The 27,388-nt window shown below is 40.1% G+C and overlaps 1 protein-coding gene across 1 annotated transcript in view; it reads left to right on the top strand.

The window, feature by feature from the left end:
* UGGT1 (UDP-glucose glycoprotein glucosyltransferase 1) overlaps positions 1-27,388 on the top strand; it is a 70,745-nt gene that overhangs the window by 2,312 nt on the left and 41,045 nt on the right. Inside the window, 15 exon segments of the mRNA XM_042458505.1 lie at positions 1,147-1,286; positions 2,159-2,241; positions 6,552-6,682; positions 7,979-8,091; positions 9,003-9,177; positions 10,400-10,496; positions 12,109-12,187; positions 12,416-12,516; positions 13,800-13,899; positions 14,804-14,864; positions 16,161-16,252; positions 16,368-16,518; positions 17,379-17,498; positions 20,759-20,844; positions 24,849-24,984. Of these exon segments, the coding sequence (XP_042314439.1) occupies positions 1,159-1,286; positions 2,159-2,241; positions 6,552-6,682; positions 7,979-8,091; positions 9,003-9,177; positions 10,400-10,496; positions 12,109-12,187; positions 12,416-12,516; positions 13,800-13,899; positions 14,804-14,864; positions 16,161-16,252; positions 16,368-16,518; positions 17,379-17,498; positions 20,759-20,844; positions 24,849-24,984 (1,653 nt within the window). The 5' untranslated portion in view covers positions 1,147-1,158.

Below are 27,388 nucleotides of genomic sequence, written 5' to 3'. Positions count from 1 at the left end.
TGACCAAATAAAAACTAAAAACACATATAAACCCATGTTTCTTAGTCCTGCTCCAAATGGAGGACATTTTGGGATTCCTCCTGGACAGAAGGTTGGAATGTAGGAGGTGTCTTAGAAAAAGGAGGACGTCTGGTCACTTTGTGGTGAGGAAGTCAGCTGAAGTCTACCAAAGCTCCTGCTACCAACTTCTCTCTTTCAGTTAGGTCCAAAACACACTGCGGAAACAATCCAGTTTGAGAATGCTTTAACTGACCTGGCTCAGTGCTAGAGAATCCTGGGAATTGTAGTAGCGATATTTAGCCTTCTCTGTCAGGGAGCTCTGGTGCCTCAACAAATTACAATTCCCAGGATTCCTTAGCACTGAGCCAGGGTAGTTAAAGCAATCTCAAACTGGATTGTTTCCACAGTATATTTTGGACTTTAGTCTCAAAGGTGCTACAAGATCCCTTTGTATATCAAAAAGGTAAGGCTGGCAAGTGTCTGTTTATGAACAGGGCTTCCTGGACTTGCACAGAAAAGAGTCATTTCTGAACTCCGCATAAGCAAACTTTCATCGTATGCCACAAGGCAGCATTATCTACATTACATCACTAACATTTTTTTGTAACAAGGTTTAATAGTGTCCAATACACTCAAAATTATTTTTTGTAGAACCATATCTCATTATCGGTCTGACTTTTATAATGCACATTTTAGGCAATTACTATTTTATTTTGTAAGTTGCCTTGAGCCCCTTAATGGAGGCTTAAACAATAAATAAATAAGTAAAAGTTTTTAGATATTGAAGTTGAGGCAGTTTCAGTTGGTTAAATTTCACTTCTCTAACTTAAAATTAACATCAAATGTAGAGCCTTCCAACAAACATATAAACTACCCTTTTTCATGTGCTTTGTTTCTCTGAGGAAAATATGGGTTAGTCAGAAGTGAAAGTAAAAGCTTTCACTGAGTTCCTGTTTGCACATGAAAGAGAAGGGAAGAGATAATCTATGATTTTCACCAAACTACTCTTAGAAGGGCTTTTATTTCCTTAGATATCTTGTAAATGATTGGAAAAGCATTGATTTAAGGTTCAGCACACAGCCAGTGTATACTTCTGTATTAAATTAAACAAAAAACTTAAGATAAAAGTCTTTATTTTTATTTTAGGTGTTCTTTTATATGATGGGATCTCTAATTATACTTATTGGAATCTGGATGAGCTTTTCATTTGTGAAAGCAGATTCAAAAGCAGTTACAACATCCTTGACTACTAAATGGCATTCCACACCATTATTACTTGAAGCAAGGTAAAAATGTTGTCTTGGCAGCTTTTCTCAAAGTACTTTAGATGCTTCATTATCAGAATTTATTTTTTGTGTTTTCACATCTGATTCAGTGCCTAGGTGATAATCTTCCTGATGATGGCTGTGCCAATCTCAGTTTTGAAAACAAAACATCAAAATCCACAGAAGCGTTAAGAGGTACACTTGTGATGCTGCAGGTCCTTGTAGGTAGAAACATCAAATGATTCTTATCAGTTTCCAGTGATGGCTTCATCAGTTTCTTAGTTGCTGTTTTTTTTTAGAGTCCTCTGGTCTGATGCAGAAAGAAACAGCAGAAGGTAGATGTGGAAGCCCCCATGCTTGCAGTGCAGTATGGTCACAGCAGATTAAAAGAAGCCACCATCCTGATGTCCCATATAAACCTCTTCGCACCACAATCTTTGCCTAAAAAGAAAAAAATTATGAGCACTTCCCACCTCTGCTACCCTATCAAGCTCTCAATGCTTGTGGGCGGATGTCCAATGAAATGACTCTCTTCATATTTTCTCTGGATTCCCCCTATGGATTGCCATAGGAGTAGAGGAGAGAGGAGGTCTCCCTTGATTTCTGCTGCTAGCAAGAAACAAAGGAGAATTGGTGCTTCCCCAAGCGGCTCACTTTAAATATACAATTCTGGTGATTCATACAGCAATACTGTTAGATGAATATTCCTAGTATTGCATATTTTTGGTGGTGGTGGGGAGTTACTGTTAAGAAATAGTGATTTGTTAAGATTTCCCAATGTATTTATATGTAAATGGTATTTGAAACAGGAGCCTCTGAGGTACAGTGAATTCTATTAACAATTCTGCTGCAAGAGGTTTTTTTTTTAATTAATGCTTCCTCGCCCTCTTCAGTGAATTTTTAGCCGAAGAAGGTCAAGAGAAATTCTGGAAGTTTATTGAAACCTGTCAAGACTTTGGATCATCTGATCATGATGGTAATTATCCTTTGCTTTGTTACTTAGCTACAGAAATTCATGCTGAATGTTGGAATTAGTTGTAAAGATGACTTAGTATAATGATAAACAATAAATTGTTTTTTATGTTTTTGTTTGTACTATAATATCAGAAACAACAATTGTAAACATTTTTCTTATGTTCTGAAATCATCTCTCCCAGTTTAGGTAGAGAATCAGTGCACTCAGGGTCTGCGATCTAATTTGGAAAGAATCTTGGAGCTCCATTCCATCAGTGAACAGAGAGGAAGGCATGGGGTGCAGCCAAGATGTAATTTTGTGGCCTGATGTAATTTTTAGCAATTGGAATATTTTCCCATCAGCCATACAAAGCACAGTTAATTTCTATGTATGTCTGCTCAGGAAAGGCGCCAGTACAACAGCTTCTTGCCTACACAGTACAGCTCTGTTCTGTACCTTCCGTACCTTCTAATCTCTGTTGACTGGTTGGAGATGACAGCAAAAGAACCTTGGTGCTCACTGGAACATCCACATGCCACATCTATCCAGCAGGCTAGAGATTCCTCATCCCTATTTTAAAAGCTACAAAATGGTAACCAGACAGGGTTGGTCATTGAATAAGCCAACCAAAACCCACTTGTCATGTATTCAAGAAGCTCAGTGAACCCCTCTGTCTTGCTGCCCACCAAGTACTGCAGTAACAGGAAATTGCACAGTCATTGGCAGGCCATGCTACGTTGCTGCAGTTAACGTTCTGAGTATGAGCCTACTTGGGCTGTATAAGGTGCTACCTCTTTCCTTCTCACATAGAATCACCCTCTGGGCAGATCCCAGAGGGTGCTGCTCGGGGACAGCTGCTCCAGTAAAAGGGAGCTCACCTGTGGGATTCCACAGGGTGCTATACTGTCCCTGATGTTATTTAACATCTATATGAAGCCGCTGGGTGAGATTATTCGGAGTTATGGAGCTGGGTGTTATCAGTACGCTGATGACACCCAGATCTATTTCTCCTTGTCTCGCTCGTCGGCCTCGAATTCTAATGGCATCTCCTCTCTCAATGAATGTCTCCAAGCAGTAATGGGCTGGATGAGGAAAAACAGATTGAAACTGAATCCGGACAAGACAGAGGTGCTCACGGTAGCGACTCCAAAACCAAGAATTGGGTTGCAACCTCCAGTCCTGGATGGGGTCACACTCTCCTCTAGTGACTGTGTTCGCAGTCTGGGGGTGCTCCTTGACTCATCGCTCCTGATGATAAATCAGGTAAATGCGACAGTCAAGAGTGCCTGTTATCAGCTTCGGCTGATACGCCAACAGCGCCCTTTTCTGGAAGTAAGGGATCTCGAGACAGTTGTACATGCGCTGGTAATCTCACGTCTAGATTTCTGTAATGCGCTCTACATGGGGCTACCCTTGTACTTGATTCGGAAACTGCAATTAGTGCAGAACATGGCGGCCAGAATAGTGTCAGGAACATCAAGGAGGGACCATATTACTCCGGTATTGAAGTCCCTCCACTGGCTGCCTATTAGTTTCCGGGCCCAGTACAAGGTGTTGGTTATCACCTTTAAAGCCCTAAATGGCTTGGGTCCAAACTATCTCAGGGACCGCCTCCTCCCATATAATCCTCCCCGCACACTCCGGTCCTCTGGGAGGAATTTGCTGCAGCCTCAAAGAGCTAGGCTTTTGGCTACCTTCCAGAGGGCTTTTTGGAACGACCTGCCGGATGAGATCCGTCAATTGACATCTTTAGACAGCTTTAAAAAGGCTGTCAAGACGGATCTCTTCCGGCAGGCCTTTCCGGAATAGATAACCCTGGACTCAGGAACCCTGTTTTTATGAGAGTCCGCAAGGTCCTCCTTGGAAATGCTACCGTAGTTTACTGTTTTATTTGTTTTGTTCTGTTTTGTTTTTGTCTTGTAATAATGTGTATGCGTTAATGTTGTTTAATTAGTTGGTTTTAATTATAATTGATTTAATATTTTTAAGGGGGGGAGGGAATTTTGATCTACAATGTTTGTATTTTATCGTTGTTAGCTGCCCCGATTGACCTCAAGCCGGGATATAAATAAACTATTATTATTATTATTATTATTATTATTTATATTTTTATTATTAATTTAGTATTATGAGCTCCTCTTTACATTTGCACCAGCGTTTGAATAATTTCTAGCTGTTATTGTGTAATCAGGCCCATATGTGGAAATAATGTTTTACAGTTTATTTATCTGGTTGCTGCCTATAGCAGACTAATAATGTGTTTAAAACACTGGACAGTTTTATCTGTGCAACAGCATAAAGCACATGAATGAACGATGTTTCACAAGTTTGGATGTTCGCTTTGTATGGGTGGTGGTAGTATAAAGATGACAGATGGAAAGTTATGGTTCTGGTAGAGTTCTTCAGTTCAGATGTGTTGGGAAGCTCCACTTAATAGAAGCTGAGCTCTCTGCTCATGTCATGTAAAGTTGGCACATTACATGAGGGGAGGGTGCACTCAGGGTGGGTGGTTAATGAAGCTTTGGGCAATTATGCACACTGGTTCACTGACTGAAATGGACAGCATAGCATCAGAATTACTGAAATATGGATTTGTTTGGTAATGTAACAACTTCATTAGAGTTTACCAGCCAAAGACTAATTTGTACATATATTTTCAAAAGGCTAGCACGCTGTAGTTCTTAGAATCATGCCATTGCTAAAATAAGTAATAATAATAATAATAATAATAATAATAAATTTTATTTATATTTCCCGCCTCTCCCTGCGGATCGAGGTGGGATTACAACAGATAAAATCGAACAATACAGTTGCAAAATGTCAATAAAAGCACACAAAAATACATGCATAGTCATTAAAATAGCCAAATTGTCATCTGTTTCTGTACTATTGAATCAAATGTGGAAGATTCTTTAAGATCAGTTATAGAAGATCAGATGGGTAGGCCTGCCGGAAATGATCCGTCTTAAGTGCCTTCTTAAAGGCATCTAAGGTGGTGATGGATCTCTTCTGATAAGTTGTTCCAAAGTGTGGGGGCCGCAGCTGTGAACGCTTTATGGGAAGTTGTGATTAGTCTGGTCTTTGTATATTCCAATATTTTCTTCCCCAATGTTCTTTTTTTAATTTTTAATTTTTTCTTTAAATAAAAAAATTAACAAATATATCAGTATACAAGCAGGAAAATATCATAATAAAGGTGGGAAAAGGGGGAGAAAAGGAAACAGGGAAGGGAGAAAAGAAAGGGAAGAAGAAGAAGAAGAAGAAGAAGAAGAAAAGCGAAGTTGAGCAGGGGTAACCAGGGAATGACAAGAAAAGGAAATAGGTGGGAGAAATTGGAGAGAGGAGGGGGATACATACGTATTTACAGTTACATTCGTTATAAGTACATTTTCAATTATAGATATAAATTAGAAATATCAATCTAAATCAATCCATCTAAGAGAACAATATCAGCATTCTTATCTTAGAGTCAACAGTAGTATTATTATAACTCTTTATAATAAAGACACTTATTTTCTAATTGGTATAACACAAACGTAAAACCATAGTTTCTCAACTTCTTTCCATTTGTTTTCATAATCTTCCCCAATGTTCTGAGAGCGCAGGGCGGATTGTGTAGGGAGAGGTGTTCCCTTAAGTAACTTTGACCCAAGCCATGTAGGGCTTTAAAGGAAATGAGCACCAACACTTTGTATTGGGCCCGGAAGCTGATCGGCAGCCAATGTAATGATTTTAATATTGGAGTAATATGGTCAGATTTAGATGTACCTGTGACCAATCTGGCTGCAGCATTTTGGATCAATTGAAGCTTCTGAACTTGATACAAAGGTAGCCCCATGTAGAGTGCATTGCAGAAATCTAAATGAGAGGTTACCAGTGCGTGTACCACTGTTTCAAGGTCCCCCTAAGTAATAATGTAATGCTGCCTAACTGTTTAATGTTCAAGCAGTTTGCTAAAATATTACTGGTGAATAATGTCACCTTTGAAAAAGATGTTTCCCAAACACTGAATAGATCTTACAAGTGCTTACACGCATGACTGTTATCTCTAGAGAGTCTGAATGATCAGGTTAAAACAGAGTTTCTGTGAAAGGCTGACGGAAGGTAGTGTAGAACTAAAGTAGTTTTGGAAGCGATTTATTGACCGGCAGCTTTGTAATTTTATTGATGGGACTATGAGCATTAAGCAGGTTGCTGTGTGGTACTTGTGGAACTGTATTATTTTGTTTATTACAGATGGTTGAAGAGAGAACAAAGACAGTTCAATATGTTTTTAAAATCCCTGTCCTTTTCCAATAAAAAACTAATTAGTTTACATTGTGGATTGGCAGGTACTGATTATTCCTCTTACAATACAATACTGCAAGCAGCTTCCCAGCATCTTTCACCTTTGCAACAGAACTTGTTGAAATTTGCCTTGTCTTTACGTTCTTATTCAGCTACGGTTCAAGCCTTTCAACAGGTTAGTACAAAACTTTTGGGAAGCTTTCAGATACTTGTGAATGATACACATGTGGTAATGTGAAAGGAAGTGGCAGATACCTTGTCCTTTTGAACTGGAACCCACATCTTGCACCTGATTCTGTAATTTTGTTGATAGTTACTAAATCTTATATTGGGGTTGATGATATTGCTATTGTATCACACTGAGTTATTGAGTGATGTTCTCCTGCCACCCAGTCAGACTACTCTGATTCTTCTTGCTTTTTGCTGGTCAGCCTGGGGGCATATTGGGCATATCATAAAATGGAAAGGGAGAAAACCACATATGTTGCCTTGAGATCACTGGAGGAAAAAAATAGGATATAAATGTAATTAATGCAGTCAACCCTCCCAATTTGTGGGGATCCGTTCTTGGACCCCCCCCCCCTTTGAAAATGGCGACTTGCACATATGCGAGTCCCATAGAGAATAATGGTGTGCACATTCCCATTTTAAAGATATCAGCTCTTCCCTCATGTGAAGAGTGAGAACGCAGACTCCAAGTCCGCACATATGGAGAGATGACTGTAAATGTAAGTGCTGCAAAAAATCCACATCATTAATATATATATATATATATATATATATATATATATATACACACACACTTTTATAAGAATGCATTTAATACATTATTTTTCAGTTTTGGATTGCAAAGAGAATTTCTCTAACATCCTGTTAGCAGTTGATATTTACTAATGTCACTTTACAGGTAAACATAAAATAAGAGTTGGAGAGAAGGTAAATTTGTGAGGGTTAGTGGTAAGGTAAAGGAACAAAAGTTACTACAAGATCATCTCACCATTTGTTATGCACTCTAAGGCAAATGTGCTTCCTTGACTGACTGTAACTTAAGAGGATTTTTTACTTAGTATGATAAATATCCTTTGAAGAATCTAAGGAATTAACTTGCCTTCTTACTGGTGTCCATCTAGGCCAGTGGTCCCCAAACTGTATTCTTTAAGGGAGTTTGGACTTCAGCTCCCAGAATCCCGTACTATTGGCCAACATGGCCGAGGCTTCTGGGAGATGAAGTCCAAAATCTCTTGAAGGGCACAGTTTAGGGACCACTGATCTAGGCTGAAATAGGGGGGGGATTTGCAAAGATCCAGTTTTTTAAACACGTCTCAGTAGCTCTGCTACTATTGCTTTATATGGTCAAATGTTGCTGCACAGATTAATGTTAGTAGCATAGCTGTTGCTATGATTAAGAGGTGATTTGTTTTCTCCCTAATGGAAGTTATCATCATATTATAACAGATACATTTTAATACAGATAGCAGCGGATGAGCCCCCACCAGACAGATGCAATGCATTCTTTGTTGTCCATGAAGAGAAGACTTGTGAAGCTGACAAACTTGAAATTCTCTTACAGACGGCTTCAGAAAGGTCATTTTATTTTGTATCAAGCCTTAGCTATTGTCTACATACATTTTACTTCTAGCATTTCCTTAAGCAAATGCTTTTGTGACCTTGGTCAGCTTGAGTGTCTTGATGAAATTATTTGCAAAATGTGGAAGTAGCCTTGAAGGGAATAGATGGTTTACAGTGATTTTAGAGTTATACTATCAAATAAGAATGTTGGTGTTGTCTGTCCCTTCCGCCGTGCCATATTGGTGTTTTAAAGGATATAGAAAGTAATGGGGAAATATATGTCTAATAGTGTTAGGAAAGCTCAGTATATCATACTGATATTTGAGGCTTGTTCAAAGAGGAAACTGTTGATAGAGTAGTTCTAAAATGAATCCTTTCTTTCAAGTTCCTTGTTCATAAATCATCAGCCTGTTTGCTTTAGCAACCAAAACTGCTTATTGGCTTTCCCCTTTGTAGCACACCAAAGCAAGATTTCTTTGTATACATTCTATTTAATGAAATGTCTGATGTTGCTCAGAATGCTTCACAAAAAGGATTGTTAATAATGTTTCAGCCTGTTGAATACAAAATAATAGTCAAACATGGGCAGAATTTGATTTATATTCCACTAACTTGGAACTACAGCGCTACTATATCACAAAGGTTCTGTTTCATTATGGAAACACAAATGCTAATGTGACAGTTTACATTTCAAAACAGTTCAGAGATAATGGTATTCTAGGCATTTGTTCAGTTCTCTTACTTAGAAAAATAAAAGAAAGAAGAAATTATAGCTCCATGTTACCATTTTATTTACAATATTTTTCATCAAGTATTTTTATGTAAGCATCAGAAGAGTATAACATACTGTATGTGTGGTACTTTTTATGTGTCGTTTAATCTTGTTAAAGCACAGCATTTGGATTTCTGTGTTTGTCTTGCTTTAGGCCAAAGCCTTTCATGTTCAAAGGAGACCACAAGTATCCAGTTTCAAACCCAGAAAGTCCTGTTGTTATAATGTATGGTCAAATTGGTTCTGAAGAGTTTTCTCAATTCCATAAACTTCTTGTATCAAAAGCTAGAGCAGGGGAAATCACCTACATCCTTAGGCATTATATTGCTGTAAGTACTGATCTGATGTAGAGAAGGCAATGTAATTCTTGCGGGTTTTGTATGAACTGTGTGTATTGTTCAGAATATGTTTAATCTAGATCTAAAGCTGAAGGTGGTGCTTTTTGCAATAAGGCCATTTTCTTAAAGTCAAATAGGGATTATTGTTTGCTGTATTTATATATCGAAATGGGCCTTCCTTTTTTGATATATTCACAAAGATTATATTTTTCTGTGTTTATATACCTAGAATCTTTTCAGCCTCAGTTTAGAAAATCAACATATTTTAGAGTCTTACTGATTGGTGTTCTTCTTTTGTTACTATTATATCATTACTGCCTGATGAGTCTTGTGCATTCTTTATGCCTTCTGCCTTGAATTTTTATTACTCTATTTCAAGGGATGCCTTACTTGTTATTGAATAAATTGTGAGAAGCAGAGGTCTTTTTGCTCAGCATGCTTGCCACTTGTCTGAGAAACTTATAATTTCATTATAAATATCATCCAGTGAAACATGTCACACTTCATCCCAGTGGCTATGGCAAGGATTGAGGAAAGTGTGGTCCACAGACCATATGCAACCCCAGAGCATGTGCACCTCAGATAAAAAAATGGAGGGTATGAAAAATATCCTTAAAAAGACTGAATGTAACTGTATTGCCACTTTTGGAGACTTCCAGTAATGATGGATTTACTCTGAACAACCAACAGCCCCATTGAGCCCCAATGTACCCAGAAGATCAACTTGAAATGATTTGTCATTACAATTTCTGGGCAATTTATGACCAAAAAATTGAGTGGTACAGACTCTACAGGAGACAAAATTATCCCTTGCTGCAATAGTGTATTCCTGGCCCATATGATGTCATCTCATAGAAAAAATAAGGAGTAACTAGAGAGCATCAGGAGCAAGATTCCAGATCAGCTGACATCACTATCTCTTCCTACTGGGAGGCACTGCCAAGGAGGAAAGAGTTACTATATGTTAAGTATATGAAAGCCACACTTTTTCAGCTCTTACCAGTAGAAGCTCAAGCTTACCTCATAGAAGCATGGATATGGGGAAACCACAGCACCTTTAGATACTTGGTCGCATGGAAATGTAGAACAGAGTGATCCATTTGCCAAGAATCCATGGTCTTGTACTGTTGAGAAAGATAAAATTAGCATATGCCTTATTGCTGCAATTTGACCTCATCTCCCCCCCCCCCCCATTTTTCTTGTACTACTGTAGAATCCAAGTAAAGAAAAAGTCTACCTTTCAGGCTACGGAGTGGAGTTGGCCATTAAAAGCACGGAGTATAAGGCCAAGGATGATACCCAGGTGAAAGGTGAATCCCTCCCTTAAGTGTAGAAATGGTTCATCCATCACATGAGTAAATCAAAACTTTCCTTAATTCTTATAGTTTGTCATATTATTCTGTTTAGGACTGAATGACTGTCACTGTGTGACTAAAATGCTCCAGTAATTTCAGTCAGATCTAGTTATGGACAACTGTTGTAAAATAAAATTGCAATGAAAGTCTCTGGTCACAAACTAAAGAGAAATATATGAAAGATTATTGAATGGCAGTGTCTTCAGTTTTGATAAGATATGTTACTTTTGATTTTTCTATCAGCCTGGCATCAGCCAGGAGCCAGTGTCAAAGTCTTACAACTGCCCTCTGCTGCCCTGTGTAGTGAGCCAGAAAGTTCCTGAATATTCTGTTTTCAAAGCATGACTATCCACCAAGGCAGCCCATAATGATTTTTCTATGTCAAAGGAAGCGATGAGAAGGCTGCATCCGAGTCTTTGACTTTGTGTGGACTTGTTCTCTGCTAAGGTGTTGATTTGCTAATGCAGTTTTGAAGGCCCAGTTCCAGAGGCTTGATTCACACTTTTCTGCTTCATGCTGTGCCTTCCTCTCAAAGTTGCCTGACACTAACTTATGTTTAACTGCCTCCTTTAGCATCTTGTTCATAATAAGTAGCAAACCTCCCAAATGAAAGAAAATAGATACTAGTTAATAGTTGTATTTGATGGTGTGCTCCAAATTAATTAAAACTAAATGTTGGCTCATTTCTGTGTTCTTGCTGTCTAAGGAAAGGTACAGTAACTCAGCTGTTCTTCTATCTGAGTCAAAGTGGCTTACACCACTGAATCCCTTCTGTGCATCAAGTAACTTTGAATTGTCTATTTATTTGATACAAGCTTCTTACAGAAGTATGATGGATGTGAGGTAGGGAAGTGGTCTAGAAAGCAGAAGGAGCAACTGTGCAGGATTTGAGTGTTCTGGAGTCTCCCTTCTGCTCTAGAATGAGGGTGGATAGTAACAATTAAAGACAATACAGTGGACCCTTCCTTTATGCAGGAGATCTGTTCCAGACACCCCACATAAGGAAAAAAGAGTGTATGCTTGCGCCCCATTGAAAATAATGGGGCGCAAGCATGTGTGTTATTGTTTTCCCCCCGTGCGGCTTCTGCATAGGCTGGAAGCCACATATGGTGCGCCTGCGTATGACATGAGCACACTGTAGTACAATCTGCAGTGGGTGGCAAGATACTTGATAAGGCCTTTTGTTTTAAGATATTACAGTGATTGCCTACAATGCTGAAATCTGGTGTCCTTATTCTTGTATGTGTGAGGGTATTACAGTTGGCCCTCCTTATCCACAGATTCAAGCACTCACAGTTTGAAAATATCTCCCAAAAATAAAAAATTCCAAGTATCAAATCTTGATTTTCCCATTTTATATAAGGAACACCATTTTGATATGCCATTGTATTTAATGGGACTTGAGCATCCAGGGATTTTGTTATTCATGGGGGGTCCTGGAACCAAACCCCAGAGGATAACAAGGGCCCACTGTAATGTGTGTTGGAGACTTGCAAAAGTCAGTCCCTTTGCTGCTGCTGGTCTTCTGAATAGTATCATAATCAGGTTGGTTTTCATGTTTCTTTAGGTACAGATATGAATGCAACAGTAATAGGTGAAAATGATCCCATTGATGAAGTGCAAGGATTTCTGTTTGGAAAACTAAGGTACATCATTATCTTGATAAACCTGATTATTTTTTGTGTGCTTTCTCATCTAAAACATGCCAGAAAATAATTTGCAAGCAAGCATTTAAAGAACGTGAAGTGTATTATCAAGCTGAGGCCTGCAAGATGTCAGGAAAAAGATCCCAGAACCTTATTTGGTGGTGCATTTGTTATTATTATTATTATTTTTTTGATACTGATTTTCTGAATTCATTTTTATCTTTTCAGGCAATTACATCCCAGTTTGAAAGAGGAATTGAAAGAATTAAGAAAACATCTTATTGAAAGCACCAATGAAATGGCACCCTTAAAAGTGTGGCAGTTACAAGGTAATGTACATACAATAGTTTCGTTCATTAATTAGCACTGTATGTAAAAAAAAGGGTTTAAACAAATCAAAGCACCATATAGTTATTGACTTTGTGTCTCCATTACTGGAAGCTGATGTGTCAGAAGAAGCATAAATACCAATCTTCTTTGAACTACAGGGGTACCCCGGGTTACGAAATTAATTCGTCCCGCCGCCGCTTTCGTAACCCGGAATACTTCGTAAGGCGAAAAAGCCATAGGCGCTAATGGGGAAAAGCCGCGATTTCATGTGAAATAGCGCCGAAAAGCACCAAAATTTTTTTCGTAACCCGAAATAACCTTCGTAACCCGGAATGGATTTTTTTCGTAACCCGGAAATTTCGTAAGGCGGCGCATTCGTATCCCGGGGTACCAGTGTAGTTACAAACTCTGGGTCCTAAAACACTTCATTTGCAAACTTATAACAACAACAACAACAATTATTATTATTATCCCGTCTCTCCTATGAGATCGAGGCAGCATTACAACAATAAAAAACCATACGATACATTAAAATAAATCTCACTATCCCCTCTCCCATTAAAATAGATCCACACAAAAATTCAACAATATAATAAAATACAGTGGGCCCTCTGATTATGCTGGGGATCCGTTCCGGATCCCCCTGCGTAAGGGAAAATCCGCCTATGCTCGAGCTCCATAGGAAATATTGGGGCTTGTGCATGTGGAACGGCACATGCGTGCCATGGGCGCGCACGCCAATCTTTACCTCCCCAAGCAGCTTCTGCGTAAGCTGGAAGCTGCGTAAAATGTGTCCGAGCTAAGCGCAGGCATACTTGTACAATTCAATTGTACATTTCCCCTCTGTACAAAGATTTGCTTTAGAGAGAAGGAAGGGAAGCATCCCATGGACCACACTGTGTTTTTAGCAGCATATTTTATGCCTCATAATCCTGTTCCAATTAAAAATTACTAAAGCTGCAGTCCCAAGCAAATGTACTGCAAAGGAGTACTCTTTAATGCAATGGGGGATTAGTTCTGAGTAAACATGGATCCAGTCATGCACAAGATTGTGGTGCGAAACTCAGTTCCATCTATTTCATTCTCATCTGGTGAATTCTGTTCTGTTTCATAATTTGTTTTGAATAAAAATGCATTTGTATGGATTGTGTGCCTTGCTAAAATTATTTGTTCATACAGATCAGTGTGGTATCTTGAGCCAATGAAGTTAACTGAATTTTCACCAGAATATATTTGGGCTGATGGACAGCTTTATAACTGAATGAAATGTTTTCATTTTTAGATCTAAGTTTTCAGACTGCTGCCCGCATTCTTGCTGCTCCCACTGTGGATGCTTTGATGGTCATGAAGGATTTAAGTCAGAATTTTCCCACAAAGGCTAGGTAACTGCTGTCTATTGATGCTACCATGGCTGCTGTTATGTAAAATGTAGAAATTGTGTTATGTTAACTATTCACAGTTCAGTAAAAGTGTTTAAAGATCTCAGAACAAACAGGAGAATCCTGGTTTATGAAACTTGAAGCAAAACATTTTTGCAATTCAAAACTGTTTTGAAAGTGAAGACCTGAATTCCAGTCCTCAATAAAAAGGGAGTTACCCTGCTCCTTTTTTAATTGGGATGGGATCTCTGATTTATGAGAATCTCTGAATCAAGCGTTTAGCATTCTTCTTAGTACAGTGCGCCCTTCCTTTATGCGGGGATCCATTCCGGACCCCCCCCTGCATAAAAGAAAAAGCGCGTAAGCTCGAGCCCCATTGGAAGTAATGGGGCTTGTGCCCACCACACAGTGCTGTATGTTTACTGTGCACGTGCAGCGGTCACATGCCCCATTACTTCTTCCAGGGTGCGCAAGGCTTTTTTCCGGCTTCCAGCATATTTTGGAAGGTGTGTGTGATGTGCCTGCGTATGATGCGGGCGCACTGTATTAGAATATGACATTAAGTGTTTCTTTATAGTAAGATATATCAAGAATGCAGTTGGCTCCTAGAGTTTGTTCCTAAGTAGTACTTGAAATAGTCCTTGTATTTTGAAAAGGTGACAGTACTTGGTCACTGTACGATGACTTTTAGCACTGTCTCTGAAGCCGAAACATTGCAGGTTTATTTTTACTTCATAAGTTCTAGTGAAAGCTATTCTACAGAGTTTTAGTGAAATACATTTTTGTAGTTTCCTATCTGTTTTAGTCTCTGTAGTCAACTGAGGCATGTTTCTGTTTTGAGAGGGTTTGTAACAGATATGTATGCAAAAATGAAAGTGTAATAAAATGAAACATTTGATATTTGCAGGGCAATAACAAAGACAGTTGTTTCTTCAGAACTCAGATCAGAAATTGAAGAGAACCAAAAGGTAGTTATGCGTGATATACATGTATTTGAACTTCAGAGCTGAATGTAGATTTAAATCCAAGTCTACTAACCTAATACCACCTGTTTCCCTCATCCTCTTCCTCTATCCTTCTGGGAAGAAAACACTCTTTTTATATATCAGCAACAACAACTTATTTGTATAAGACACAATGACCATTACAAAATATTGCAAACAACAACCGTCTATTTTACTGGATTACTAGTAAACATATCTATTAGTATTAAATGATAGTAGCAAAATGTAATAGTCTACATTTTTTTTAAAAAAATGTCTCTAAAAATTTGTACCCAGTCTTAAAATTTGCTCAGGTTTAAGAAGAATAGGATGATTCTTTTTGTATAAGAATGTTCCTCAGTGGTGTCAAATGCTTTCTGTTAAACTCTTGAGGATACTGTATATATTCAGATTTTCATGTAAGGCGCTTCTTTTCTTATATTGCTGTGTATAAAATAAATCCTTGAAGAATTGGATTGAGATCTCTGACAAGTTGCAGTTTTAGTTGCTTACATTTTCTATGATGACTGACCTTTTCAACTAGAATAGGGACAGCCGGGGAATGCTCACTTCATGTGGCCCACAATATGGTAAACTTCCAGACTCTGAGGGGTAGGAGTTGGAAGGGATAGCTTTTTGTAAAAAGTTGCACTTCTGCCTGTTTGTCTTGCACAGAATGCCCTATAACCGTAGACTCCAGTTTCTGTTTGTACTATAGTTGCCACAACTTGGGAGATTACAAAGAAGAAAAGCTATTAGAAGTATAAAATAAAATATTTTATAAAGTTGCTTCTGAACATACAAAATCTTGAGCAAAGTGACTCATAATTAGTTTAATCTGGATATTTCTCAGTATCTATTAACGAGCTCTTGGTCAAAGAACTTTGATTGTGTGTATTTAACTCTGCTGTATAACTAATCTTTGTGTGTCAAGCAACCTGTTAAGTGACTTTGGAGAAGGGTTCTGAGAATTAAACAAATACATAATAACTGATACAACAGAACTTGATTTTTGTATTTTAAAACTTGTCTCAGTTTAAAATTGAAATCATAAAATATTTTTTTACTACATGCCCATATCACTGTTATTCAAAAGAATTATAGATTCCAAAACATGGAAAAAGGTAAAAACATACTGTAAGAAATGTCAATATTAAAGTACAAAACATCGAGCAAGCTGTCTTCCATGAAGAGTTCTTGAAGTTATGAGCTCTTGATTAGAAATGACCAATTTTCGTTCTTAGTTTATTATTAATGTCTTTGCTGTACTTGTTTCACCAGTACTTCAAAGGAACTCTAGGCTTACAGCTGGGGGATTCTGCCCTTTTTGTCAATGGACTACATATAGATCTAGATACACAGGACATATTTAGGTATGAATTCTTTGATTATTGCTCCTCTTTTAGAATTTAGTACCATGATTTTTAAAATGCTAGTTTATATTGACAGTTATATTTTAAAGTTTTGTCTGATCTGTGCTCTTTCTAGCTTGTTTGATGTCCTGAGAAATGAAGCTCGCGTAATGGAAGGGCTGCACAGTTTAGGAATTGTGGGTCTTTCCATGCACAATGTGTTAAAGCTAAACATCCAACCATCAGACTCTGACTATGCTGTAGATATCAGAAGTACTGCTATTTCAGTGAGTATGGGTTCTAGCAATCTAAATTGCATGGTGTGATGACCATCACAAAACAAACAAAAAACTACTCACTCCCTTTGAATATGATCTGTTACTGGATCCTTACGAGGGAATGTGTTAAAAACAGCTTAGCTGTGAGGACATAGATTTGTCTCAGAGAATTTACACTTTAGCAGGTGATCTGCTGAAGTCAAGCAAGAAGTGATATAGTAGAAGGTTTAATGAAAGGGAATCTGGTCTTTACCAATACAGTGTTCACTGGCACGTTAGCTGGAATTCTGGGTGTCTGTTGAGATGTAACTGGAGTTGAATAGATCAGAGATAATTTTGTTCTAAAGAATAGAGATGTAATTCTTCTAAATACCATGTAATATGGAGAACACAGAACATAGCCTTTGTGCTCAAGACTTTCAGCGCTCAGTGAGGAAGAGCTGGTCATTCTCTTTCTGCAGTACTGAGGCCCAATCCCACCCATTGTGTCAAAGCATATTGTGGTCAGTGCTGATGCTCCAGTGCAAAATAGAATTGGGAGTTGAAGGTGGTTTCTGAGTTAGTAGTGTTGCCTAGCTGCGACAAGGGAATTTAACCTTATGGTTAGATAAGAAGACCAAAGCTGTGGCGATAAGGCCAGGCAGAATTTCAGTGTTGGCATATATGTTTTAAGACAGAAATGGTGGCAAGAGTAATACTGTATTGTATACTTCTTTCATAGAATTTTATTCATTACTTATTGCATTGCTTTGCTTTACCATAGTAGAGTTCTGAAAAGAAATGTTGGGTGAATGGTAACCCTAATTTAATTTGATTTTAGGATTTAGCAGTTCACACAGTAGGACTTTTATCTTTTTCTCTCTTTTTAGTGGATCAATAATCTTGAAGTTGACAGCAGGTACAATTCCTGGCCTTCCAGTGTCCAGGAGCTGCTGCGCCCTACTTTCCCTGGTGTAATCAGACAAATAAGAAAAAACTTTCATAATCTTGTAAGTCGTTCCCTGTTTTACTCTTGCTGAACACTGGATTTCTCAAATTTGAGCAATTCTGGATGTCATTTCTTTCTCTTTAAAATTTTCATTTTTCTGTTAAACTCCCTTTGAAGTTTCAGGCAAGGGAAATCATGGTAAGCTATAATGAGAAACAAAAACTTTTTGACTTCATCTTTCAGCTGTATAGGTCGTGGAAAAGCCTGAGCCCTAGAAGAGGTTATTCTGAATAAATAAAATAATAAAAATTTTATTTATATACCACCCTTCTAAATAACCAGGGCGGTGTACAACATTATAAAATACATACATATACAATACATTAAAAACAAATACATTAAAACATTCTAGCCAGCTTGCCACTGCTGACGGGGGGGGGGGGGGGGGCTAAGTGGGGCCTGTATCAGGGAATGCTGATTTAAACAAGAAGGTCTTCAGCCCCTTTTTGAATTGAGCTAGGGAGGTGGCTGAGCGGAGCTCAATGGGCAGAGAATTCCAGAGGGTCGGGGCCGAGATGGTAAAAGTCCTCCTCGATGTGGAGGCTAGTCTGGCTCCTGTGACCCTCAATAGGTGCTGCCCAGATGTTCTGAGAGTGCAGGGCAGATTGTATGGGGAGAGGCGGTCCTCAAGGTATCCTGGGACCAAGCCATTTAGGGCTTTATAGGTGATAACCAACACCTTGTATTGTGCCCGGAAGCGAATAGGCAGCCAGTGCAAATCTTTCAGCACTGGTGTTATGTGGCTGGCTCTGGGTATGCCAGTAACCAACCTGGCTGCCATATTCTGCACTAATTGTAGCTTCCGGGTATGGTACAAGGGTTGCCCCATGTAGAGCGCATTGCAGAAGTCCAAACGAGAGGTTACCAGTGCATGTACTACCGTTTCAAGGTCCCTCCGGTCCAGGTAGGGACGCAGCTGGCGAATCAGCCGAAGCTGATAACAGGTGCTCCTGACCGTCGCATCCACCTGAGATGTAAGGTGGAGCGATGAATCAAGGAGCACCCCCAAACTGCGTACCGAGTCCTTCACAGGAAGCGTGATCCCATTCAGGACAGGTGGAACCACCGCCATCCCCGGGCCGCGGGAACCTATCACGAGTACCTCCGTTTTCTCTGGATTCAGACTGAGTCGGTTTTCCCTCATCCAGCCCATTACCGACTCCAGACAGGCCACGAGAGGAGAGATGCCATCCCCAGTCACTGCATCAGTCGGAGACATAGAGAAGACTATTTGGGTGTCATCAGCGTACTGATAACCCCGCGCCCCATGTCTCCAGATGATTTCTCCCAGTGGTTACATGTAAATGTTAAACAGCATGGGAGACAGAATGGCTCCTTGAGAGACCCCAGATGTAAGGGCCCTCTTATCGGAGCACACATCTCCCAGCTGCACCATCTGGAACCTCCCAGAGAGGTAGGATCGGAACCACTGGAGCGCAGTGCCCCCGATTCCCACCTCTGCCAGGCGCTCCAGAAGGATACCATGGTCTATGGTATCGAAAGCCGCTGAGATGTCCAAGAGCACCAACAGGGACACGCTTCCCCTGTTGATGCCCAGACGGAGATCATCGACCAAGGCGACCATGGCCGTCTCAACCCCATAGCCCGCCCGAAAGCCGGTTTGAAATGGGTCCAGGTAATCCGTTTCATCCAAGATCGATTGAAGCTGGATTGCAACTGCCCTTTCGATCACCTTCCCTAAAAATGGCAGTAGCGAGACTGGCCGGTAATTATTATGCATCAGGGGGTCGAGGGAGGGCTTTTTTTAGCAGCGGTTTTACTATGACCAATTTTAAGCTCGATGGAAATTGCCCGTCCCTCAAAGATGTATTTATAATCCGGTGTAACAATGAAGTTACCACCGGTCCCCCCTGAGCTGCTAGCCATGAGGGACAGGGATCGAGAGAGCAGGTTGTCTTCCGAACGCTTCTAAGGATCTTGTCCACATCATCGGTACTGACTGACTCAAACCGATCCAGTTTAATGGAGTCCACGGAGGCTCTGGACGCCTCTACTCTGGGTACTGTCCTAATGCCAGCGTTAAGACCTTCGCTTATCTGAATACCAGAACATAAACCACTGTGACTAGAATATCACTGTCTGGATCATAACTGACAAACCAGTGGAAGCTAATAAACAATTCCAACCCCTGAGGCCACCTGAACTTCAAGTGGCAATGCTGGATCAAGACGTTACTCTCAAGCTTTTTCAAGGGGAGTGCCTTATTTAGTACAGGCTGCACATTTGGTTGCTGCACCAAGAATCTTATATCCAAAGGGCCTTCATCTTGTGGAGATTTAGTTTTAGTTATTGGGGAAAAACCCTATCCAGCAGTTACTGACACTAGATTGGCATCTGATTTGGATGATGAAGAAATTGTACTAGGTGTTACCATAATCACATCCAATAATGACTTCACACAGTAGTTTCATATAGATATTTTTAAAACCTTGGTGCGGGGCTAAAATGAATCTTTGCAGGACCTTACAGCTCAGGTTCTATAGTGTCAAGAAGAAATCCCCACTGTCATTTTCTGAATATACGCTGCAGATAGGAGCACGTTTTGAACACTCTTGATTTTGAGACAACAAAGAATATCAATAAGATCACACTGCTGATCTCTTTCCTAGCAAAAGTCTTTTGTCAGGACAACAAAAATAATTTCAGTAGCAAACACAGACTGAAATTGGTCTAGATAATTTGCTTCCTCTAAAACATCTGGAGTTGAGATGTCATAACCCTCTCTAAGATTTTTTCTAAAGGGTGCGATTAGGAATTGAGTGATAGTTGCTAAAAATATCCTGTCTCCAGAAGGGGTTAGGGAGCCTACACACACAATCTTTTGTCAAGGCAGCTGGCACCATTCCTTGTTGTACAGAGGTAATAATTATTTGATGGGCCCATGTTCTCCCATCTAGTTGTTAATACCCAAGATGGGGAAGGACCAAGAATCCAAGTAATTGTACACAACCCTCCAGACACATCTGCCATATTTTCAGGCTATGTTGACTGATACTGATCCCACACAACAGGAATAGATGGAGCTGTGGACATCTCAGCTAGAACTGTGTCAATGTTGGTGTCAAGTTTGAAGAAGATACAAGTGAAATAGAGTTTGTGCTTATAGATTTGTCATAGTAGTCCTTCAAGGTTTACTGCAGATAAACATACTTGTCCCCTTCAAAGTGTGAATCATTGCTTTAGTTCTGAAGTAAAGAAATCTTGTTTGTCTTCTTTCTTTTCTTTTTTTTAAACTTTCAGGTATTCATCATAGACCCATCCCATGAGAGCTCAGCTGAATTGCTGAGTGTGGCTGAAATGTTCGTTAGTAACCACATACCATTGAGGTAATGCTGTGTTTCATTTCTAAAGTTCTTAACTTCACCTCTGAGCCTGAATAACATTCACAACTGTGAAAATTCCTGGTCATTAGAAAAGTAAACATTTGGCTTGCTGGAGCTTTACTAAGCATTTGGAAGAATAGTAAGCAAATCATGCACCTTTTCCATCCCCTTTTCCCAGCCATGTGAGAAGGAAAAGAACAGAGCTTTTTAGGATGTGACAATGCAAGTTTAAGGAGGTTCTGATTTGTTTGTGAATTTTGGAAGATTAGATATGAGAATTCAGTGGGAAGGCAACAGATGCATGTGCTTGTGACTGTGGTTTCTGTGTATATGCAGTAGTACTAGGCAGAGCAACAGCACTGCAGAGTGCTTTCCTCTCTGAGAACTGGAACAAGTGTAATACTGCAGTATCATGTCCCATAATCCCCTCATGCATAATCTTTCCTGTCATATGAAATTAAGGCTGTAAATATCTATAGCAATTTCAGCAACAGAGAGACAGCTGTAAGACAAGATGAAACTTGCAGTTCAAGACTGGTTGGAAAGATACAGCTGAGTGTCATTGGCATACAGATGATAGGAAAAACCAAAAGAGCTGATAAGTTTTCCTAGGGACAATGTGTAATGAGAGAACAGTAGGGGACCCAAAACAGAGCCCTGAGGAACTCCAACAGATAGGGGAACAGAGGATGAAGTCTGACCACCAGTGACTACTGCAAAAGATCTATCTGACAGATAAAATTTAAACCAATCAAGAACAGAGTTCTTGAAAGTGTATCAAGTAAGAGACAGTGATCCCCGGTGTTGAAGACCGCAGACAAATCAAGGAGTATAAGAACAGAGTAAAGGCGATTTGCCTCGGCTTGTAAAAGATCGTTAGAGATCTTTGTGAGAGCCGTCTCTGTAGAATGCCGTGGGGAGAAACCAGACTGAAAGGGATCTAGAATGGAATTGGCTTTGAGAAACTCAAGACAGTGAGAATAAATGATCCATTCCAAAACCTTGGAAAGAAAAGGAAGAAAAGAAATTGAACGATAGCTGGACAAAGAAGAGGGGGCAAGAGAAGATTTTTTTCAGAATTGGGGTAACAAGAGCATGTTTAATGTCTGAAGGAAAGGAGCCTGTAGAAAAACAGAGATAAAAGATAAAGAGAAGCGAGGGGAGAAAAGAAGGGGCTATAGAAATTAGAAGGCAAGAGAACAGGTTGCAGGTTTGGAAGAGTTCAGCAGCGTAGAGAGTTCGTCCAAAGAAACAGGAGAAAACACAGATAATTTTTAGTTGAAGGTACCAGAAGATTAGTGATAGAAGACAAGTCAGGAAGAACTATCTCAGATCGGATAGTAGTGATCGTAGTAATGATGTAGTTGGTGAAGTTGGTAGGGGAAAATAATGAAGAGACGGGGGAGGGGAAAGTTTTAGCAAGCAGTTGAAGCAGGAGAACGTTGCGGGTGCCTCTCATTGGCGCAGAGCAATGATTTATAGTAATTCTGTTTTGCCATAGACAGGGCGCGTGGGAAGGATAAAAGGACGGATTTAAAATGAATAAAATTGGCCCACTCTTGGGACTTTTTCCAAAGATGTTTGGCCTCTCAAGAGCAGGACCAGAGGAACTTAACAATGGGAGTAAGCCAGGGCTGAGGCCTATTCGTAGAGAAAGACACACGCACAGAAACGGGCAAAGCTGTCAAGAGTTGAAGAAAAAAGTAGAGTTAAATAAAGACATCACTGAGTCAGCAGAGTCCCCAAGAGATAGAGAAGAGAGAGATGAATCCAAAGACTGACTGAGATGGTCACAGTTAACAGACTGAAGATCACAAAAATAGCATTGATTAGTATGTCAAGGAGATGGGATATAAGTAAGAGTAAAAGAAATTAAATGATGATCAGACAATGGAAAATCAGATGCCAAGTAGTCAGAAATGACACACTTAGCAGCAAGAACTAAGTCAAGGCAGTGACCGAGAGAATGGGTTGAAGAGTTGGAATGAGGTTGAAGACCAAAAGAAGCTAAAAGGGAGCTGAAGCGAGAGGTTGAAGGATCTTTTGGATCGTCAAGGTGGATATTAAAGTCACCTAGGATCAAAGTGGGTACTCCATCCAATAGAAAAAATGTCAGCCAAGACTCAAAGTCTGAAAGGAACTGGGTAGCAGGGCCAGGGGGTGATAGATGACTGCCACCCACAGAGGAAAAAAGAGTCAAATAGAGTGAGACTCAAACAAAGAGAAACAATAGTTAGAGGGGAAAGAAAGAACTTGAAACAGGCAGGAATTAGATAATAAGATATTGACCCCTCCTCCTTAGGGCAGCTTGTGTGGGTGAAAGAAAGACTGCCAAAAGAAAGGGCAGTCGAGGTAGCAGTGTGATGGGCCAGAAGCCAGGTCTCGTTAAGAGCAATAACATGAAATGATATAGAAAGAAAAAAGATTGTGAATTACTGTCGCTTTTGAAGCAACAGAGCGACGGTTCTAGACTGAACAAAAGAATGGGAGGTGGGAGATAGTGAGAGGTCAAATAGGGATCAGATTAGGAGAAATGTGTGGTGCCATGGGAAGGAAAGGTTTGAATATCTTGTAATCAACAGGAGAAAATGTAGCAATGACAAGAACAGAAAAATAAATGCAGACAGTGCTTGATAACATTGCTTGACCACCAGAAGACACGAGGGATCTAATAGCAAAGGACGGATGACTTTGGAAGCCTCTGTCCAACGTCCCAGTTGCTGAGGATGGTGGAAGGGAGGGGTGGCAAGAGGCCACTGCTTGGCATCCCAGGTGTTGCTCTGGCCATGCCCCTTTCACTGCCGGTCAGCTGCTCTTCCAGAAGTCCCAGTGTTGAGGGGAGAGAAAAAGGGAAGTTCAGCATCTTGTCTTTCTGTCTCTCAGCTGAGTGTTGGTTGTTGTTTCCAGAGGGAGGTGGGGTGAAGGAGTGCCCTTTCAAGGCTAGAGGCTCCAGGCCACACCCTCTCACTGCTGGTCTGATGGTCTTCCAAAAGTCCCAATGTTGAGGGGAGAGAAAAGGGAAGTTCAGCTTCCTGGCTAGCTAAAATCATTATAAGCTTAACCTTGATTAAGATGACAGGAGAACTTGCTGACTGCTATAGTTTTTTGTGGGTTTTTCAGGCTATGTGGCCGTGTTCTGGAAGAGTTTATTCCTGATGTTTTGTCAGCAGACAAGTCTACATAGGGACCACCAAATGCAGTGTTCAAACATAAATCAAGGAACATAAGAGACACTGCAGATGGGCTAACCAGAAAAATCAGCTGTAGCAGAACATGTTATAAACCACCCTGGGCATAAAATACTATTTGAAAACACTGAATTCTGGACCATGCCAACAATTATCAGGTCAGAATGCATGGGGAAGCCTTTGAAATCCACAAACACCTAGACACCTTCAACAGGAAAGAAAAAACACTGAAAGTAAACAAAGTTTGGTTACCAGTCCTGATAAACACCAAAATCAAGACCCAGCAAGTGCAAATGAAAACGAGCCAGGGTTCCCAACAAGCAATGGATCACTAGTTAAATAGACACCCTGAGGCCTTGCCATTCAACAACAGACCAACACAGAAATTAACTTGTAAATCACTTCCTGTCAACCAAGGGTCACACAGTATATATACCCCACTTACTTTCATGCCAACATTCTCTGAAAATGCTGGCGACATGTCAGGAATAAACTCTTCCAGAACGCGACCACATAGCCTGAAAAACCCACAAAATCTATGGATGCCGGCCGTGAAAGCCTTTGACTTCACATTGCTTACTGCTCTTTCAAATTAACATGGCAAGGAAGAAGGCAGTTATGAAGAAGTGAGCACATCCTACAGCTGGTTTCTAATCCCTTTGATCACAGTTGAGCGACTCATTATGATTAAGGGATGGGCAGAATTAAACCTGCCTCAGTGCCAGATTTTGGCTCTATACATAAGCCCAAATATTTCCACTGCCAGTAACTATGCACTGAATATATTACAATGTACTACTCTTTTTTTTAAAAAAATAGGATTGGTCTAGTCTTTGTCGTGAAAGATTCTGATGACGTTGATGGATTACAAGATGCTGGGGTTGCTCTCCTTCGGGCTTACAATTATGTTGCACAAGAAGTAGATAATAATTATGCTTTCCAGACAGTCATATCTGTAAGTAATACTTTCAAATAACTGGTATAGCTATATTTGTATATCTCAGCTCTGTCTTGAAACAATAAGAGGAAATGTTTTTTTGCATCTTCAGAATATTAATAGTCTAATGCGATTTTAGGCTGCATCAATAGAAGTATAGTGTCTAGATGAAGGGAAGTAATAGTGCCACTCTATTCTGCTCTGGTCAGGCCCCACCTGGAATATTGTGTCCAGTTCTGGGCACCACAATTCAAAAAGGACATTGAGAAACTAGAGCGTGTCCAAAGGAGGGCGACTAAAATAGTGAAGGGTCTGGAAACCATACATTATGAGGAATGACTTAGGGAGCTGGGGATGTTTAGCCATGAGAAGAGAAGGTTAAGAGGTGATATGATAGCCCTGTTTAAATATTTGAAGGGATGTCATATTGAGGAGGGAGCAAGCTTGTTTTCTGCTGCTCCAGAGACTAGGATCCGGAGCAATGGATGCAAGCTACAGGAAAAGAGATTCCACCTCAACATGAAGAGGAACTTCCTGAGGGTAAGGGCTATTCGACAGTGGAACACATTCTCTCAGAGTGTAGTGGGGTCTCCCTCCTTGGAGGTCTTTAAGCAGAGGCTGGATGGCCATCTGTCAGGGATGCTTTGATTTAGATTTCCTGTATGGCAGAATTGGGTTGGACTGGATGGCCCTTGTGGTCTTTTCCAACTCTATGATTCTATGATTCTATAAAAAGAGTAATAAAATAGTAATAAAACTTACAAATGTAAGTGTAGCTTAAAATATTTTTTTATTATTAAACCTTTTATTTCATTAAAACAATCAGTAGCTTAAAATATTTATTAACTGGTTTTTATTTCATTGCTAGTTCCTTTGTTCTTCTAGGTCTTTAAAATCTTTGTTATTTTTATCCCTATTACAAGTAGCTGGTTTTAACTACCACTTTATTTCATTCTTGATTTTATTTCATCATAGTTTATCATATTTTAGAATCTTGGCTTTACAGTATAAATCATCTTGGCTTCATCTTGGTGTCTATTTTTTAAAATTGTTTTGAAAAATTAAAATGAAGTGAATGTAAATAATAGATGTGAGTTCTTAACCCACCCACCCCCATTCTTTATAGAACTGCCTTAGTAAAGGACCCAGAAGTAAAATCCCCCCCCCCCCCACTCCTGTTCTTCATTTTGCATTCTCTTCCTCTTCCTGGAGTTAAAGCGAGGGCAGTGTGAGATCAGCGAGAGAAGGGCAATGTGGATTAATATTGGGACTACAAGGAGGCTGCTGACTTTACTCTGTCCTTGTTCCTGTCTTCACCTTGCTTGCTCTCTGCTGTTTTGCTCTTGTACTTATCAAAGAATTTGTATAAGTTAATCGTTGTACTTTTAATAATAATAATAATAATAATTATTATTATTATTATTATTATTTGTATACCGACCTCTGGCAAACCAATCCGGGCGGTTAACAACAGTAAAATATAAAATATGACAATTAAAAACACTTTATCCCTCCCCCCCTTAAGACAGTATTAAACAGTATAACATATTAAAACACAATGTCAATGCATAAAAACAACAATTAAAAACTAAAAACCCTGATATCCCTCTGTTGATCCTCAACCATCACTAAGATGGGGCCACGGGAGGAATGAGGGAATCAGGAACCTGGGCCGGGATGGTTAATCTGGAAAGGCCTGCCGGAAGAGATCCGTCTTGACCGCTTTTTTAAAGTTGTCTAATGATGTTATCTGACGGATCTCATCCGGCAGGTCGTTCCAGAGTTTGGGGGCGACAGCAGAGAACGCCCTCTGGGAGGTCGCCGCAAGCCTAGATTTTAAAGGCTGTAGTAAGTTCCTCCCAGAGGACCGGAGAGCGCGGGGAGGATTGTACGGGAGGAGGCGGTCCCTAAGATAGCTTGGACCCAAGCCATTTAGGGCTTTAAAGGTGATAACCAACACCTTGTACTGGGCCCGGAAGCTGATAGGCAGCCAGTGGAGGGACCTCAAAACCGGAGTAATGTGGTCCCTCCTAGATGTTCCTGAGACAAGCCTGGCTGCCATATTTTGAACCAGCTGTAATTTCCGAGTCAAGCACAGGGGTAGCCCCATGTAGAGTGCATTACAGAAGTCAAGGCGTGAGGTTACCAGCGCGTGCACAACCGTCTCGAGATCCCTTACTTCCAGAAAAGGGCGCAGCTGGTGTATCAGCCGAAGCTGATAACAGGCACTCCTGACCGTCGCATTTACCTGATTTATCATCAGGAGCGACGAGTCAAGGAGCACCCCCAGACTGTGAACACAGTCGCTGGAGGAGAGTGTGACCCCATCCAGGACTGGAGGTTGCAACCCAATTCTTGGTTTCAGGGACGCTACCATGAGCACCTCCGTCTTGTCTGGATTCAGTTTCAATCTGTTTTTCCT

This window comes from Sceloporus undulatus, chromosome 3, assembly GCF_019175285.1.
Source record: "Sceloporus undulatus isolate JIND9_A2432 ecotype Alabama chromosome 3, SceUnd_v1.1, whole genome shotgun sequence".
Taxonomy (NCBI): domain Eukaryota; kingdom Metazoa; phylum Chordata; class Lepidosauria; order Squamata; family Phrynosomatidae; genus Sceloporus; species Sceloporus undulatus.
The sequence above is the reverse complement of the archived record's forward strand: the minus strand, read 5'-3'. Positions and strand labels throughout refer to the sequence as shown.